Source organism: Amphiprion ocellaris, chromosome 7 (assembly GCF_022539595.1).
Source record: "Amphiprion ocellaris isolate individual 3 ecotype Okinawa chromosome 7, ASM2253959v1, whole genome shotgun sequence".
In the NCBI taxonomy this organism is placed as follows: domain Eukaryota; kingdom Metazoa; phylum Chordata; class Actinopteri; family Pomacentridae; genus Amphiprion; species Amphiprion ocellaris.
The window spans coordinates 15,786,280-15,804,090 of record NC_072772.1 but is presented as its reverse complement, the minus strand read 5'-3'; the positions used below and the strand labels follow the sequence as shown (position 1 = coordinate 15,804,090).

Sequence of the window (17,811 nt, the reverse complement as noted above, 5' to 3'; positions counted from 1 at the left end):
TACCTGGTTCCTTCTGGACAGTTATCAGACCACAGCGGTTCATCATCAGTTCACCTGTGGAACAAGTTTGTAGTAATGAATAGTAATGACAGATACTGTACAGTGAGCAGCAATGGAGATGATTCAATAAAACACTTTATTTACTGCTGTCAGTTAGAAATATTTTCCACCTGGATGTTATTTAATGTTCTGACTCTTCTGGTTGATTTAACAAACTTAACTGATGATCAGATTCAATCAGTTCTTCTACTGCGTTTCATCTCTCAACATATTGTCTTTAATCCTGTTTTGTAGTTGTGTTTTTTCGTAAACAACTCGCTTACTTGAGGAATAAAAACAGCACAGATGTCTCATATAAGCAGAAATCAATAATCACAATATTCAGACTCAGTGTTCTTAAATAAACGCACAATCGAAGAAACTCACCTCTGAAGATAGAAATTTATGTGAAGAGGACAGTTTCACTTCAGATGCTGCTCCGAAGTATGACAGTCCTGTTTATAAAGCAGGAAGAGTTTTTTTCAGGAGACGTGAAAGTCACGCCTACTTGGTGCGCTCGATGTGGATTTAAAGGAACACCGGGTGGGCGGAGCTGTACGTTGCAGTTTGAGTCAATCGTATGTGTCTGCAATAGACTGTATATACAGTCTATGGTGTCTGCAGAGCTGGGGGCTGCACCGAGAGGGCTGTTTGTTTTAAACGTATTATTTGTTTATCGTTATAAATATTTGTATTTATGCATGTCAGGGAGTCATAGAACTAATGTATCTTTGTGTGTTTAACTTTTATTTGTATGTAATGTTATTGTATAAAATAACTATAAATATATATCTGCCTCCAGAGTTGTCCGTGTGTATTGCCTCTTTTCAGCCTTTCAGATTGTGCTGTTTGAGATCTCGACACCACAAAAGCACTTACATGATTCCATTGTTTTTTACCTGATAATTTCACAACTTGTGTGGAATGTGGTCCTGAAAGTGCAGCCTCCGCCTCTGTTGACAAACTTTCTGGGGCCAAAATGAAAGTGGAATAGTCCTTGGAAAAAACCTTTTAAATTCTAAGTATATTTTGAGTGAAATCATCCTTTAAAGCTGCAAGTTCTGCATTTAAGCCGTAACTTGTGTACTTTAGAGATCATCTATTGTGGTAACTTAAAAAAAATGCTCTCAATGTGCGACCGGAAGTGTGCAGCCCTCTCCGTGCAGCCTCCGTCTCTGCAGACATACCCTTCACTTTTGAGTCCAAGCAGCTGCTAAGTTTTACACTCATTTTTTTCTGTCATATTTTGTTGTTTTACATTTCTTCCATTAAACAGCATGCAAACTGCTTAAGCATACTAGTCATGCAATTTGCAGCAACAGAAAACACATTTGAAATGTAGAAATGTTCTAAATATGTAGGTCACTTCAGGTCATACTTTGTTTTTTTCTTTAGAGACTCAACATCTGATTATCCAAACAAAAGCTCACCTCACTGACAGTCCATCCATCCATCCATCCATCCATATGATTTTTTTTATGATTAAATACAAGTATTCGCTGTCAATCCTGCACATCATCACCATCTAGTGGGAAATACAAGGAATGAAGACTTTCTGGGAAATCGTTCATGGAGAACATCTCAGCATCAACATATTGTTTGGATTTGGCTCAGATGGAGGACTATAATGAACAATCCATACTGTAGGAGCAGCAGTGTCCTGATAAAGATGAGTCACAAAACATCATTATAAATGAAGCATTGTGCATTGAAGTGCTACAGATGAACTCTGGCCTAAAACCTCATCATTATTTTACATTTATTATTTATTCATTTGTTAAAATTAAAAATATGAATATTTTACAGTGACTAATGTCACAAGCAAAACAAAACAAAGAAAAACAAATAAAAAAGACAAGAAAAGAACAGCTAAAAACTGCTTCAATTTGCTTTTATTGGCATCCAGAAATTTCTGCTGACAGCTTGAGGTGTGCTTGTATAAACTGATGTCACACAGAACAGTGAACAGAGCAGGTGTGAAGTCCACAATAAAGCCACTGAAGATCATTTTATTCAAAGCAACAAGTAGAATCTATGTTATATAAGTCTAATATTTAGTTGTCACAGACACAAAGTGATATAAATGGCACAATTACTTTAGTTATCTTTCTTATGTTTTAGCACAGGTTTGAAAATTCTGTATTTTTAGACTGATAATCTCCAAAAGGTATACATTTCTAAGACCAATTGAAAAAAAAATATCAAAATAAAAACAAATTACAGACTTTAATTATAACAATCCAGAAGGTGAAGACTCAGAGCATCAGTGCATCTTTCTGCAAGCTGCAACCCAGCAGTGCATTTCCAGCATCCACACACTCTGGAACACATGGAGCTGAAAAAACAAGCCATAAAAAAATGTAAGAATCAATGTTAAAAACAGCAGTTCAGCACTTATGAATGAGGTTTCTACCATTCTGAGCACGGAGCCACGATGCAGCCTTCATAGCCAGAAGCTCCCACTCTTCCTTTGCATCCATCTTGAAACCATGAAGCCAGATCAGAGCCAGGATGGTGGCCCACACCTCACTGGTGACCTAATTCACCAAATCAAACAAACTGTACTGTGTCATGTGAGTTCCTGGAAACTGTGCTATCAAATCTGTTTCCAAATAACTGCAGTTAATCATGTATGTTATTGTTTTTGACAACAACCCACCATTGCAGGCTTTGACTTTTCCACCTCCTCGCTGGTCTTTCCCAGTGCAGCAGCCAGATCTGGATCCAGAATCCAGCAGCCAGATGCCTTTTGGAGGGAGACCAGCTGCAGCAAAGGGTCTCTGGGGGGCTGCTTTGGTGCAGTGGCCTCTTTACACCCGATCACGTCTAAAGAGGAAGCTGAAATGACCATATTGGTTTTGGGGAAAAATACACTGTTATCATTCTTTTTGTTTTCTACTGCTGCCTATAGTTTATGATCTAAAACGCAGCTGAGTCTGAAGATGATGTCAGTAGTTCTGCAGGCCCTGGGTCATAAAGGCAGGCACTGAGCAATAACTAACTTGAATGGATTATATTGCCTAATGACAAGATAAAAAATTCTGCTGCACAAAGCACTGCAGTTGGTTACAAACAAAACAGGATTTGATTCACTCATTATCTGCATGGCACGTATTATTTCCACAGTACCTTAAATACACGGGAGGAAGTTAAAACTCTCAGCATGGCAACTTGAGGATATGTAATAGTACACCTCTCTTAAGCAGGATGGGGACATTGGCTGTACAAGTAGAGCTTCTGGGAGTAAATGAACCTGAATATTTAAAATAAATGCTAAATAAGTGCTACATTGTGTACTGTTGACACACTTTATAGTACAAATGTGTTTAACATGTAAAATTCAGCACCTCACAACAAACGCTGCATATATACACTTTTCACCGCTAGTAGTTTTTCACAGATCCTGTCCTCTAAGGTAACTACAGTGCTGTGGAAAAGCATTTGCCCTCATACAGATATCTTCAGTTTTTTTTGCATAGTTCTCACACTTAAATGTTTCATATCAAACTAATTTTAAGATTAAATCGAGATAACCCACAAAACACTAAATTAGGTGGTATCATGTGCTGTTTTTTGAGACCCCCTCAGCTACCTGACAATGCCAGACAGGTTCTGTTTAGTGATGTTAAATTCATAAAGTCTGAAAGTAATCATATGTGGGTGTGGCTGGTAAATTTGGTCATTTTTTCACATAGGGAAAGGTTGAACAGGACAGCATTTTTCCTTCAATAAATAAAATCAGAATATAAAAACTGAATATATGTGTTTTCTTGGGTTATCTTTATCTTATAATTTGTTTGACATTCTGAAACATTTAAAGGTGATAAAGATGCAAAAACAGAAGGTATCACAAGGGGGGAAATACTTTTTCACAGCACTATGTTGTATTAGTAACTAAGACTACTGAACTGAAGGAAACTGACTAATGTGAGTTTAGCTCTGAGCTTCTGAAGTGAATATTGTTCAGGCAGCCAGTAACAATTACTGATGCAACTAACAGATGATTATGAAGGTGTGAAGTTCAAATGATTGTTTTACTAACATTTCCACAACTTTCATTAAATGGCTTCACAAAGGTCCTGAAGAATAAGGAGTTCCAATTTAAAGTGTGACTGCCCTGATAGAACCACTGTGTTCTCACTCATTGTTTCAAATAATATTAATTCCACAGTTCTCTACAGGAAATCTATATTGCTGTTATTAATATTCAAGATTATGCACAATTGTCTCAAGAAATCCACCTAGGAAATGGATTCCTTACTAAATCTTGTCTATTTTAAAGGATAATTGAAAAAAACATGTATATTTCATTCTTAAAACCCCACTTAAGCCTCTGTTAGACTGCTTTTTCCACACTGTTGATCCTCTGTCACAAGAAAATATCACTGTTTAACTTATCAGTCTGTTTCAGTCAGCAGCAGAATTCACTGTTCAGCTGTACACCTAAATTATATAGTTAAACCCTTTGTTTTCCAATAATCTAAGTTTGGCCTCAGTATTTGCATGTCTCCAATTGGATTGTTTTGATTTGCTTTCTCTTCCACTCCCTAATAACACTTGTATTGACTCGTGGTGCTCATGTCTTCAATATTGTTCTATACTGTAGAAAATAGTAAATATTGTGTGAGGAGGTGTGCCCAATATTTTGACTGGCACTGTGATGGTGTTTGATGCATGGTCTTCAAATTTCATGCCCACCTCCTTTAAATGGATCAAAGCATGTCATATCCTTAGTCTTCTCTTTCGGGGCCACGTTCCATTCCAAACAGTCATGAATAGCCATCAGGTCCACTGAAAAAAAAACAAAGTACGAGGTCAAAACATCAAAATTAGTAAATTATCATACAACTAACAATCTTCTTCACTTGCTGCTTTAGGCAACAGCCTTTATTAATGACTATCAAAGTGAACCATAACAAACACAACTTTACATACTGTATCTCATTAATTCTGCAAACAAGTTAAATAGGTTAAAAAATTTAGGTTTGTTAAGTATTTACATCCATTTACTGTTTTAACAGGAAACAAAGATGTGCATTCTTGCGTCATTTGGCTTATTACGTACGTTCACAACTTGCTGGAACAACACAGAGAATGGGCTTTACATAGGCATATCTGTAACGAAGCCCTAAACAAAATAAGAAAAGAGGTGATGTCAAGACATAATTCTCAAGAGTCTCCAATCCCTGTAATAATCACTCACACACACGACCAGAAATGACAGGAGAAAGAGAGCGAGTGAAGCCAAGTGAGAAGGAGAGTGAGAGGATGGGAAAGAGAGTGATGGAGAGGGAGAAAGTGAGAGAGGGTTAGGCAGAGACTGAGGCTGAGGCTGGGGGTCCTGACAGTACCACCCCTCTACAGATGCCTCCGGGTGTCAGACAAAGCTGGTTAGAGTGCTGGCAGTGGAAGTCCTGATGAAGGACGGATCCAAAAACCACAACAGGAAAGTTCAAAACAAGTTAGGTGGGCTGAGGGGGTCTGGAGGAGGGTCAAAAGCAACTAAAGGAATTCAAACACAGTGCAGAGGGTGGTCCTGAGGTGGGTCAAAACCAAGCAAGGAGTTCAAAAACAGGAAGTCACAGTGTGGGGGGCGGCAGCAGAGATGGAGCCAGGCAGGAGGCCGACGATGGACAACATGGGACTGCTCTGGAGACTGGTGGCAAAGGCGGAGTCCCTCTGGAGGCCGGGCAGGGGACCTGGCTGGGGATTGACAAAGACGGAGACACTGGTACAGGGGAAGCTAATACAGGCTGTGGAACAATCTCTGGCCAGGGGAAATGTCAGCTGACTCCACAACAGTCTCTTTGCCATGGGAACTATCAGCTGACTCTGGAAAAGTCTCTGAAACTGGGGAAATATCAGCCGACTTTGGCAGGTCCCAGGACTTGAGGACAGGAAAGACATCATCAACCCTATCAGGGACACAAACAGGTGAGATGGTGTGGATGTCCTTGGAGGTGGCCAGGATGCAGGACTGGTTGACTGGGATCTCTATGGCGTACAGCAGAGTGACCTCCACAGCGCTCGGTAGTGGGAGCTCCATGGTGCTGGGAAGCAGTGAGGTCTGGCATCACACTTTCTTCGAGAAGTCCTTCCAGAAGGTGATTCTTTGGAATGTTGGAGAGCCGGAATAGGCAGAAAACTAGTTGGGACAGTGTGGTGATTGTCTAATCCAAGAGCTCTGTCCAACAAGTAGGATCACAGAGCACTAGATGATATGCTGATGGAGGAACTGGGAGTTGACTGGTTCTGAAGCTTGCAGGGAATCTGCAGGCCGGTGGCTGGCTGACTGTGTAGCTGGCATGGGGTGCACATGCCAGGAAACAGGTGTTTCAAGGAAGTCAAAAATAAACTCAGATAATGAGTCACTGAGCCAGGGCTTTTGCGCTGCTTCTCCATGCACCACATGTACAGCTGCCTCAATGAGTTTTTAGTTCCTATCCAGACAAATCAAATCAAAACAATCATACTCATTGTCTTTAAATAAAATGTCTACAGGGGAAAAACATGATTTTGATCAGGTGGCCCTGGGGGAGAAACAGAGAGCCAGTTGAGATGGTTTGGACACCTAGTTCAGATGCCTCCTGGGAGGTTTTCCAAGCACATCTGCCTGGGAGGAGACTGTGTGGCAGAAACAAAACTTGCTGAAGGGATTATATATCTCATCTGAACGTCTCAGGATTCCTCAGGAAGAACTGGAAAGCATTTCTTAGAGGAGAGACGTCTGGAATGAATTGCTTCGTCTGCTACCTCTGTGACCCGATCCCAGAGAAGCGGAACAAAATGGATGGATGAATGGTTTGCTTTTTGTCAGACAAATTTCCTAGGGCCTGATCATGGTGGCCAAGTAACATCCCCTGGCTGACTACAGCCTGATGGATCTGTAGAAGGGGTTGGCTCCGAGTCGGAGGCGGGATCCGTGTCTGCTGGGTTCATAATGGCCAGGTCATACTGTCATGGCAGATATTAAAACCCAGGAGCAGGTGAATAAATAAAGAGTGATTAACAGAAAACAATCCCAATAACCAATTGGACAAGACAACGAAGTGGGGGAAGGTAAAATAACTCTGTAAACAAACCTAACTCAGAAAAAGTGCAAAACTACAAAAACCAAGAAAAAACTAACGAATGAACACACAGGAATGGGGGAATATGGAAACCTAATTCAACACAAACCAACCAACCGATGTTGTTATATATTCAGAAGATCTATAATAAATCTATGATGGAATCAAAATGCATGATTGTTGTTAACAACGGCATGTGAGTGTATGCCAGTTTTTTTTCCACAAATGTACACTGTTCCTTCCTCCAGTGTTGTATGTGCTTTTGTTTCCAATATACTGAATTCAGATATCATTTGATGTCTGTGAATGAATTGTAAATGCAACATCTGTTTCCATTGCACTTTACACTCGAATGAGGATGAAGACAAAGTCTGAACACAATGGTTTATCCATGTAGGTGAGGCCTTCAATCCCAGAATACTGAGCACGGTGGCGGTAGTATTATGCTCGGGGGCTGTTTTGCTGTCATTTTAATAGTTTATGCATGTATTAAAATTCCTCTCAGGTGATTGAATAAACTTCTAAAAACTTTTCTGTGTATCAAAGTTATATACTTCGAGTTTTTGTTTTCAACAAAAACGATGCCTTCCCACCTTAAAATGTCTCAGATGTAACTTCCTTTAGAGTGAGCTCTTCTATATCTTTCTCTACCTCCACCCCCCCATTCATTGCAGCTCAATCACACTAGCACACCTGCATCTCTGGTCAAGTTGACAGCATTGGTTTGCTGACACTGATTCGTATGAAAGCTTGAAAATGTGAATCTGTGTTTTTGAAACCGTCATCAAGACACTGTGGAGTCCATTATTCCACAGGTTCAACATGGAAAGGCACATGATCTGTCAATAAAATAAACACATATGGACCAGTCTGATAAAGGATTGTTACATTCTGAGGCTTGCAGTGTGATCACAGCTGAATCCTGTCATTTCAGAATGTGACTACATTCATTTGTTTTCTTCCAGTTGAGTCACCTGACCTACAGTCCTCTGTCTGTCTCTGCCTGCTTCCTCTGGTTTGTTTATCTGCCTGGCAACATTGAAACATCTTCTTGCTCTTACATGTTGGATTTTGATTTCAGTAACTCGGTTTTCAGGAGTGTCCTGATGTTTTGCCTTCAAGGCTGACGGTGACAGAAAATTTGTTTTAATTTGTTTTGAGACAAATACTCACCGGCTGTTGGAACATTTCTGCGCACAAGAGGTCCCTGAATCACTTTGCCATCAGCTTTGTTGACAGCAATAAAGGCAGTGAAACAACTGCTCACTCCTGATTGGACACTGAGTTGCATCACCTTCTCCTTAATTCCTCCATCTTGCCGTCCTCTGAGCTCTCTGTCCTCCATCTCCAGGGAGCGAATCAGAGTCCGAGCAGCCAACCTGTGGACAGTTAATCTGCAGACACGAGAGAGAAGGAAGAAGAGGAGGAGCTTCATTTACATTTCTATCAATGGAAAACAGAGATCTGGTTTGTTCAATCTACTGAAAGGTCAATAAGAACATGAAAAATGTTTCACTTCATGAAATCAGAAGTCAAATGAACATTGTTGATGCACCAAAAAGACAATGAGTAATTTAGCATCATGGAGCTTTGAGCTATGTGCTAATAGAAGGATGCTAACATGTTCACAATGACAAACTGAAATTTAATTTGACATATATAACCTAAACACAGTCATTATGACAAAGTCAGTGTCTAATTCTGCTGTGGGACCAACAGCTCTTTTACCCAGTGTCCTCTGCAGGTTTCAGACTGAAGTGCAGCTGGTTCTGAGAGGGACGACCTGCCAGGCTGTACTTCACCGTCACACTGCCCTCTGTGGCCTCTGAACTCTGAGGAGGCAGCACAGTGCTGGAAAACAATCTCATCTTTACATAAAGGTCACTGATACTCATGTTTATACATCTGACAAATAGAACCAGAGACATGTTTAACTGTGAGAAGATGCTGCTGCTACCTGTCCAGTGAGCTGGCCATAAATCAGTGACCTATGACCCTGGAAAATGGATGTGATTGGTGGAGACAGGACAGTGACAGACACTCCCTTTGGTAAACCCCATGTGACTGAGATGTCTTCCACAGCCGGCTGCAGAGCAAATCTCAGTGACTGCATCACCTGAAAAATAGTACAAAGCATATAAAATCATACTTTTATTTACTGGAGCAACAAGCTGAAATACATATTTGCTGCTACCTTATTGAACATTACAGCTTCATAGTGTTTAATGTCTTACTTTTGGTTGCATCCTGTCAGTCCCTCTGATGAACTGAGCGTGTCCTCCTCCTTCTTTGGCCAACCCATTGATAAGAGCAGAGCTGGCTCCTTGCCCAATCCCAAAAGAGAAACACCTACAATACAGCAGTTTGATTTAAACACACACAACACTAGAACACTGAACACATTGTGTGTTTGTGGTTTTGTAGTTTCACCTGTGGGAACCTGAATTCTTCTTCACCACATCTAGAATTTCTTTGGTGTTTCCCACCGCTCCATCAGTAAAGACAAACAGCTGGGGAGGACAAATTACACATAAGTTACACACCACACCCACACATGTGCTGAAAGTCATTTCTAATGAACAAAACTCATGTATGGAAAGTATGAAAGGTTGTCAAACCAGTTTGTTCAACATTTTACTGAGAAGGCTGTTCATAGAACAGTAGGAGCTGAAACAAGCTGCATAACACATTCCCTGGGACTAAATACAAATGATTCAAAGACTGTTTTTTCAGATGAGACAGTTTTGTTGATTTTGTGCGTATTGAGACGATCTGCAGTCTAACTGGAAGCAGCAAAGACGAGCATCAGCACCACATAAGTAGCCTAACATCAAACCTAGACACATGTAGCATTAGCTGGGAGCTGTGTAACAACGGATTCAACTGGTTCAACCTGTGTGTGTGTGTGTGTTGTCTGTATGTGTGTTGTTTGTATGTGTGTGTGTGTGTGTGTGTGTGGGTGTGTGTGTGTGTGTGTGTGTGTGTGTGTGTACTACCTGTCTAGGCTGATTAGGAATACAGTGCTGGCTGTAAATATGTTTTAGAGGCTTCAGGATCTCTGTTCCTCCCAGATTAGCCTCCATCTCCTCAACTTTCTTCAGAGCCTGTTTCATGGTCTTCTGGCTGTACTCCACACTCTGACTGCCGTCACACAAACACATGCACCAATGCACACATGTACATGCTTCATACCAAGAGAAGACATCTGTTGGACTGACAGATATCACGAAGAGACTTACGGGAAAATGTGTTCAAAGCTGGACCCGAAACTGTAGATGTTGAAGTAGCAGCCCATAGGTAAGCTCTTCAACAGGAGCAGCAGAGTATCCTCAAGAGAAAAAAGTAGAGATAACCAACGTCACTGCATGAGAAAAGGTAAATGGTCGACATTTACATCACACTTTTCTACCTTTTTGGTACTTTCAGCACTCTACAAGATAAGATAGTCCTTTGTTTCTCCCCACACCAGGGGAAATTTACATTGTCACAGCAGCAATCAACATCGTAATAGTCATAAAATAATAATAAAATAATAGTAATAATATTTACATGTAAAGGGATGAGAAACGAGACCGGAAAAAATATATCTAAAAAGTGCAAAGATGTAGCAAAGCAAATAAATGTTTCACATTCAACCATTTACACACCAATGGCAACAGAGCGTCCATGCAAGGTGCCTGTTTGCCATCTGAAGCAACTTAGGATTCATTGTTTTGCCCAAGGACACTTAGGCATGCATACTTCCAAGTATGAACCCGCCAACCTTGTAATCAGTGAACAATCTGTTCTACCACCTGAGCCACAGCCCCCACCATCATGAGAAACACACTATCACATAATAAATACCCTGGCACTGCTGATTCGGGTCTGATGCCTCTCTTTGCTGTTCACAGATGGTCCCATACTTCCAGATCGATCCAGTAAGAACACAAACTCTCCACATGAGGCCACTGAAGACATCACAGACTGGGGGAACTCAGGATACAGACTCACCATCACCACTGGATCACCCATCAGAGTGCCTGAAACATGACAGCAACAGAAAAATCACTTTAATATTATTTCCAAAACACACACAAATAACTTCAATCATTTTTATTCACAGGTGTAATTTTACAAAGTGATTTTTCACTCACCAGTCTCTGCAGAGGTCTGTCCTGCCTCCACCACAGCAGTGGGCTGGTGGGCGTCTTTGTAATAAATCACAAGCTCAACATCTCTGTCAAACTTGTGTCCTGCAGCCAACTTCACCTGCAGTTCAACAACAAACTCACATTTTCTTCTCACTGAAGACGACCAACCACACACAGCACACACATCAGCACTCTACCTACCGTGGCCTGAGTTTGATCAGTGTTCAGGTACTGCAGAGGCTCCAGGGAGCAGCTGGACTCCACTTTACATATTGGACGAGGAGAGAAGAGTCGGCCACAAAAACACAGAGTGTAGGGAACCAGAGAGGCTGGAACAGAGAACACCTGGACACTGGCACCTTCACTACCTGGAAACAACATCAGAGACAACTGGGACTCACCTGGTTTCCTTTGACTTTGGAGGATTTGTGAAGCTCGTGGTTTCAGAGGGGATTTATACATGTTACCACAATTATTGAATAGTAGTCTCTGACCTCCACCAGCATACTGTCACAATAAACTCCAAACATGTGTGGTTTGCACTCAGGTAGAAGGTGTTGGCTGGTGTTCCTACCCTGAGGTTGGTAACGAGGGTTGAGCACAGCAGGCAGACAGAACCTCAGCCCGTCATCAGCCTGCACAGCCAGCTCAGTCACGTACTCCAGCCTGATGGAGGCGCTCTCTCCTGGAGCCAGACCACCCACCTTCATAGAGAATATATCTGGACTCTGTTCACTCTCCTCCAATAGGAAGGCCTGCTGACCAGAGCTCAATGCATCATCATATTCCTCACGAGCCTGGAGGGAAGGTGACACACATCAGTAACGTTCACTTTACAGTGTTTTTAGTTCCTCTTTGAATATTTACCGTCCAGCTCACCTCCTGTTTCTCCTTCACCTCAGCTACAATCTCTTTCTGTCCAATCACAGCACTGAAATGACAGACAGCAGCATCTCCAGGCAGAGGGAAGACAAACACAGCCTCTACTGGTTTGTCCTCTTTGTTCTGGTACTTCAGAGTGGAGACCACTGTGGCCACATGGTCCCTCACCTCCAGCTCCACCTCAATGCTCTGCAGAGGAACTGATGGAGGAACACATTTAACAGCTTTACATTTAAACGCCACAGGAATGTAAAACAGTTATAGAGGAAATCAGAGATTGTTGTCACTGTTTCCTAGCAGCTCTGTACCTGGTTCCTTCTGGACAGTTATCAGACCACAGCAGTTCATCATCAGTTCACCTGTGGAACAAGTTTGTAGTAATGAATAGTAATGACAGATACTGTACAGTGAGCAGCTATGGAGATGATTCAATGAAACTTTTTAAAAAATTTCTTATTTAAGCAGAACTCTCATCACAGTAGAGCACAATATTCAGACTCAGTGTGACAACAACAGTATCCAGATGTTTTAATGTTTTCATATCAGTGACATGTTAACTGCTGTGTCATCTTAAATAAATGTACAATAAAAGTAACTTACCTCTGAGGATAGAAGTTTATGTGAAGAGGACAGTTTCACTTCAGGTGCTGCTCGGAAGTATGACAGTCCTGTTTATGAAGCAGGAAGAGTTTATTTCTACAGAGAGATATGTGAAAGTCACGTTTCCTTGTATTTGGTTTTAAAGGAATATTGGGTGGGCGGAGCTGTACATTGTAGTTTGAGTCGAGGAGTAAAAGAATTAAAGACAATGACAACATCTACTCAGATTTTGTACTTCTGTCTTTCGTCCAAAAATATGTTGCTGTATTTTTATTAGAATTGTTAAAACTGTATTGTCTTACTTTGGCTTACATCCTGTCAGTCCCTGTGATGAACTGAGCATGTCCTCCTCCTTCTTTGGCCAACCCATTGATAAGAGCAGAGCTGGCTCCTTCTCCAATCCCAAAAGAGAAACACCTACAATACAGCAGTTTGATTTAATCACACACAACACTAGAACACTGAACACATCATGTGTTTGTGGTTTTTTTGATTGACCCGTGGGAACCTGAATTCTTCTTCACCAGATCTAGAACTTCTTTGGTGTTTCCCACCTCTCCATCAGTAAAGACAAACAGCTGGGGAGGACAGATTACACATAAGTTACACACCACACCCACACCTGTGCTGAAAATCATTCCTAAGAAACATAACTCAATGAAAGGTCTATGCTTGTATATTTTTTTGGCTACAAAGTCATCTTGACAGATACAAAGAACAATGAAATGTATCCAAAGTATGAGAGCTCATCAAACTAGTTTGTTAACATTTTCCTTAGAAGGGTGTAAGTAGAATAGTTGGAGCTTTTGAAACAAGCTGCATCACAAATGCCCTGGAACTAGACACGGAGGATTTAAAGACTGTTTTTTGCAGATGAGACAGCTTTGTTGGCTTTATGCATATTGAGATGATTTGCAGTCTCATCTGAAATCAGCACTAGTTACTCTTTATTATGAGAGTCTTGTTTATGAAGCAGCAAGTGTTTATTTATATAAATCTAAAAGTCATACCTACATGGTGCGTGATTAACATATAATGAAGCACTGAATGGAAGTTGTATGTTGCAGTTTCGGCCCAGTTAGATTTGTCAATAGTTTTTCAGTTTTGGTGGTTTTTATTTTAAAATGCTTTCAAAATTCCACGAAGCCTCAAATGGAGAAAATAGTCTCTTTGCTTTGCACTTTGAGTCAGTTTGAATATCATGTATGCACAGAACTTATGTATGTAATGTACAAGATAAAATGTTCAAGATAAACAGAAAATATCAAAAATAAATGAAACTCATGCAATCAAATAAATCAAATCAATAAAGAGAAGTTGAACAAAATGCACACAAGTAAAACTGATTAATTCAAAGCAGTAGACAAAATATGTCTTGAGCTTACTTGAAGTAAACATCATATGTGAAGTGTTTCGTGTTTTTTAAAAACATATTTAGAACAGCCCTGCCTGCAATCTCATCACATACTTATCTGCATACTCTACTGTTCCTACCAGCAAAACAAATGTATTACTCTGGTATGAAGTACATACATGTGCTTATTGGTGCACGTATTTGTATGATGACAGCAAGAAACACACATCTGCACATGGACATACGCTCAGACAGCCTTAGCTGGATGTGTGAATGTCTCTTGCCAATAACATTATCATGTAATCAGAACCTGCTACCGTAAAAGCAGTAGTCTTCCACTGGAAGGAATAAGATCCCAGCCATCCATGGGTACACTCTACCAGTCATAACATACGCAGCAGGAAGAGTGCGAGACGGATATGATGTCGAAACACAAAAACATCTCTTAAGAATAGCGAAAACACGGAGGAAGATTGCCCCCGGACGACCTGCCTAGAGAGTTCCTCAGGCAGCAAAAGACACAGGGTGATGAGAAGGAAGAGGACATATCATGGAAAACCAAACCCCTTCATGGGATGTACAGAGAGAGAAGAGGCAGAGAGAGAAAGTGGCTGACATCAAGATAATCTTGGTGGCTAGAAAAGGCCGGCCTGAAGGACAGCACAGAGGCTCTAAGCATGGTAGCACAGATTAAACGTGCCATAGAGGCAGGGCTTTACCACAGTAGACAGGAGCCCAGGTACAGGCTGTGCAAATAGGCCAAATCGAGCACATAGTAATAGGATGCAAGATGCTGGTAGACACAGGCAAGTGGGTGCAGGATCTGTGCCAAATATGGACTAGAAGAACCTAGATTCTGAGAACAACAGAGCTAAGATCCTGTGAGACTTCCAAGTTCCACACTGACAAGGAGCAGAAGAAGGCAGTTGTGGTCAATGTGGCAATTCCAGCGGACAGAAAAAGCAGAAAGAATGAGCACGAAAAGATCAAAATTTGCCAAGGGCTGAAGAAACAACTTATACTGTAACTGATGTGGAAGTTGAACATCAAGGTGGTCCCAGTGGTACTAGAAGACTTAGGAGCTGTGGTGACCCCAAAACTGGAAGAGTGACTCCAGTAGATTCCAGGTACAACATCTGAGGTCTCCGTCCAGAAGAGTGCAGTGCCAGGAACAGCTAAGACACCGAGCAGAACCTTAAAACTCCCAGGCCTCTGATAACTGAGCTTGAAGAAGACAAACACAGACAACATGGCAACAGCTTCCTTTCAACAAAACAAAGCGCAATCCAACAAAATTGAAAACATTTTAAAAGTTGCTAAGCTTTTGAAGTAGTTTATTTTTGTATGGGCGAAACATATTCATGAAGGACATACAAGTGATTGACAAAAGTGGCAAAAAAAAATATGGCAGCAAGAACAGTGGCGGAAGAAGTACTCAGATCTAGTACTTCTAGTAAAAGTAACAGGGCCACAGTGCAGGAATACTCTCTTCAGTCAGTTCAGTGGTTTTGTCAAGCTGTTAAACTGGTTGCCAGAATTTATCATTTGAATGAAACTATTACTGGAATTAAAACTTCTCGTCAGGTCTTCAGCCAAAGCTGTCAAATTGTAATTTTCACCCAAAAAAATCCCTTCTGGACCCAGTAGTGATTAACATTACAAAAAAATTATCTATCTGCTGTTGCTTAATTTAAAAAAAATAAAAAATAAAAATCAGGCATTGAGGCTCTTTTAACTCATAGTACTAAGTTTAAGTTTCAGTATTTACTGGCAAAAAAGGCAGTATTAAGTATTGCTGTAAAATAAAAATCAAGAACATCACATAAAACATTGAATTACAGCAGGATAGATCATACAATGCTGACAAAGTGAAGTCAAACGGTAGAGTAGATCTGATCATGTGGACCAATCCTGAGGATGAAACACTGTAATGAAAACCTCAGAGCATCGGTGCATCTCTCTGCATGTTGCAACCCAGCAGTGCATTTCCAGCTTCTACACACTCTGTAACACATGGTGCTGAAAAGAAAAATGAAAAAAAAAAGCAGTGATTCAAATGAATATGAGAAATCAGCTGATTTTAAGCAGCACATACTGTTAAAAACAGCAGCTCAGCACCGGGTGGGTGGAGCTGTAAGTCACAACTGGGTCAGATTCATCAATAAATATAGTTTCCAATTTTGAATTCATGATTGAAAATCAAAAGAAAACTGTCTCTGAGTTCTAGAGGTATGATCTGTAAATTCTACATGACTGTACAATATATACTGACAGAGAGCATTTTATCACAGTTACTTTTTTTTGATACTGTAGCCTGTAATATTCACATACCTTTACTTAAATACATTTTTGACACAATCAAATGAAATGTGCTATGCTGTGATTGAAAAGCCACCACAAGAAGTTGATCTGTCAAGATAAAGTTGTTTAATCCAATTACCGAGAATTGATGATGGAATTTGATGCGATTTTTTGGTCAATCAATGCAACAACCAATGAAAAGCACCCATAAGAGAGCAAAAACACAAATTCAAATTCTGATAGCAGTGATCATTTTAATATCCATGTGCATGCGCCTGTTTGAAACTGCAACTAAGTTAGGCATTTGTAGAACTTGTAAAAGCTGACAAACTTTTATTAACATATCGCATAATGCAAAGAGCAAAAGGGAGAAGAATGGAGGAGCTGAGAAAAGGAGAAGAGGGGGCAGAAAGGCACAGAAAACATCGGGGAAAGGTATCAGCTATAAGGACTAGCAGAAAAACGAGGCACATCTACAACTGTTAAAAATATGTAACTTTATCATCCTGCAATTTACAGGTCTATGGAGTTTATATCTATCACAGCAAAAAGACAACCATTTACGATGCATAACTACATAAATTAGTGTCTTCATTAGTATTGTTCAGACTGTTCTCTCTTCTTTCGTCTATTATGGCTAAATTAGGTAGATTTCTCCCATACGCACACAAACAGAACTCCTTTCTGTCTGAGCATGTCGTACAGTACCGAGAGTGTCTGTTGCAGTATTTACGTGGTTGATGTGATAGACACAATGCAGTTGTGTTTAAAACTGTCTTGGATGCAAAGCCAGACAAAAAAGTGTCAGCACAGAAACAACCTGTACCTCTCCGCAGTGAAACAGGAAACATTAACCTTACCAGCAGCTGGTTTCCAGTAAACACTGAGGTTTTCATAAAATAGTCCTCCCTCTATGTGCATGTAGTCACGCATTTGTTATTTGATTGTGTAACCACTCACTCACCTACTTTCACTTTCTGAAGCCCTCAGCACTACAGAAACCTCTGTGTGGGTGTTTTTCTGGTTTATCAAGGAACTTTGTTTTGTGCTTCTTTCCCTTTAAATTCTTAGCTAAAACAGGATCCAACACATTTGATCAAACAACCCCTGAAACTGGAGCCAAAGTCACAGCCAAATTCCTGAAAGAGCAGATGAGCAAAGCTGAAAAACATCCTTTATCTCCTTCACTACGCAAGCTGAAGAAGTTCAGCAATACAGCTAGCGTTGGCTCGCAATTGATGCAGCTGATGATTCCTTGCAGTGCCATTAGAATTCTGCAAAGGAGGAAGAGGTTGTGGTGTTTGAAGTTTTAAAAAAGCAGTGTTTTTCTTTTTTGAGGGGCTTTGTGAGGAAAAGAGAGTGATGGATGGAGGGCAGGGGGGTTGGGGCAGGCCTAAGTTGAACACCCTGGCTGGTAATATATGCGGCCCTA

General features: G+C 40.7%; 2 protein-coding genes across 5 annotated transcripts in view; both read right to left on the bottom strand.

Moving 5' to 3' along the window:
- Window positions 1-536, bottom strand: part of LOC118469647 (von Willebrand factor A domain-containing protein 5A-like) — a 104,195-nt gene extending 103,659 nt beyond the window's left edge. Inside the window, 2 exon segments of the mRNA XM_055012055.1 lie at window positions 4-54; window positions 427-536. Of these exon segments, the coding sequence (XP_054868030.1) occupies window positions 4-46 (43 nt within the window). The 5' untranslated portion in view covers window positions 47-54; window positions 427-536.
- Window positions 537-1,913: 1,377 nt separating this feature from the next.
- On the bottom strand, window positions 1,914-13,351 carry LOC111589129 (von Willebrand factor A domain-containing protein 5A-like). Of its 4 annotated transcripts, XM_023299849.3 has the most exons (21): window positions 13,223-13,351; window positions 13,027-13,141; window positions 12,725-12,792; window positions 12,433-12,483; window positions 12,122-12,324; window positions 11,817-12,039; window positions 11,444-11,610; window positions 11,246-11,360; window positions 10,956-11,131; window positions 10,349-10,437; window positions 10,106-10,250; window positions 9,540-9,619; window positions 9,344-9,458; window positions 9,067-9,225; window positions 8,838-8,941; window positions 8,283-8,503; window positions 5,105-5,167; window positions 4,738-4,830; window positions 2,699-2,877; window positions 2,453-2,576; window positions 1,914-2,374 (listed from the first exon to the last, which is right to left on the bottom strand). In XM_023299849.3, the coding sequence occupies exons 4-21, from the start codon at window positions 12,473-12,475 to the stop codon at window positions 2,295-2,297; spliced, it is 2,379 nt and encodes a 792-aa protein (XP_023155617.1). In that variant the 5' UTR covers window positions 12,476-12,483; window positions 12,725-12,792; window positions 13,027-13,141; window positions 13,223-13,351; the 3' UTR covers window positions 1,914-2,294. The 4 variants fall into 4 exon arrangements, 2 of the variants coding, with proteins under 2 accessions (XP_023155617.1, XP_054868029.1); XM_055012054.1 differs by lacking the exons at window positions 5,105-5,167; window positions 13,027-13,141; window positions 13,223-13,351 and having other exon boundaries at window positions 12,725-12,834; XR_008602235.1 differs by lacking the exons at window positions 1,914-2,374; window positions 2,453-2,576; window positions 2,699-2,877; ... (1 more) ...; window positions 13,027-13,141; window positions 13,223-13,351 and having other exon boundaries at window positions 8,838-8,960; window positions 12,725-12,835.
- Between the last annotated feature and the right edge of the window lie 4,460 nt (window positions 13,352-17,811).

What these genes read in the sequence shown, in the direction of transcription:
- LOC111589129 (XM_023299849.3), bottom strand. Translation starts at nt 12,475, where the DNA reads ATGATGAACTGCTGTGGTCTGATAACTGTCCAGAAGGAACCAG. An exon ending in CTTTGATCCATTTAAAGGAG is followed by an intron (nt 2,878 to 4,737) that starts GTGGGCATGAAA and finishes TGGTCATTTCAG; the next exon opens with CTTCCTCTTTAGACGTGATC. An exon ending in AAAAGTCAAAGCCTGCAATG is followed by an intron (nt 2,577 to 2,698) that starts GTGGGTTGTTGT and finishes TTGGTGAATTAG; the next exon opens with GTCACCAGTGAGGTGTGGGC.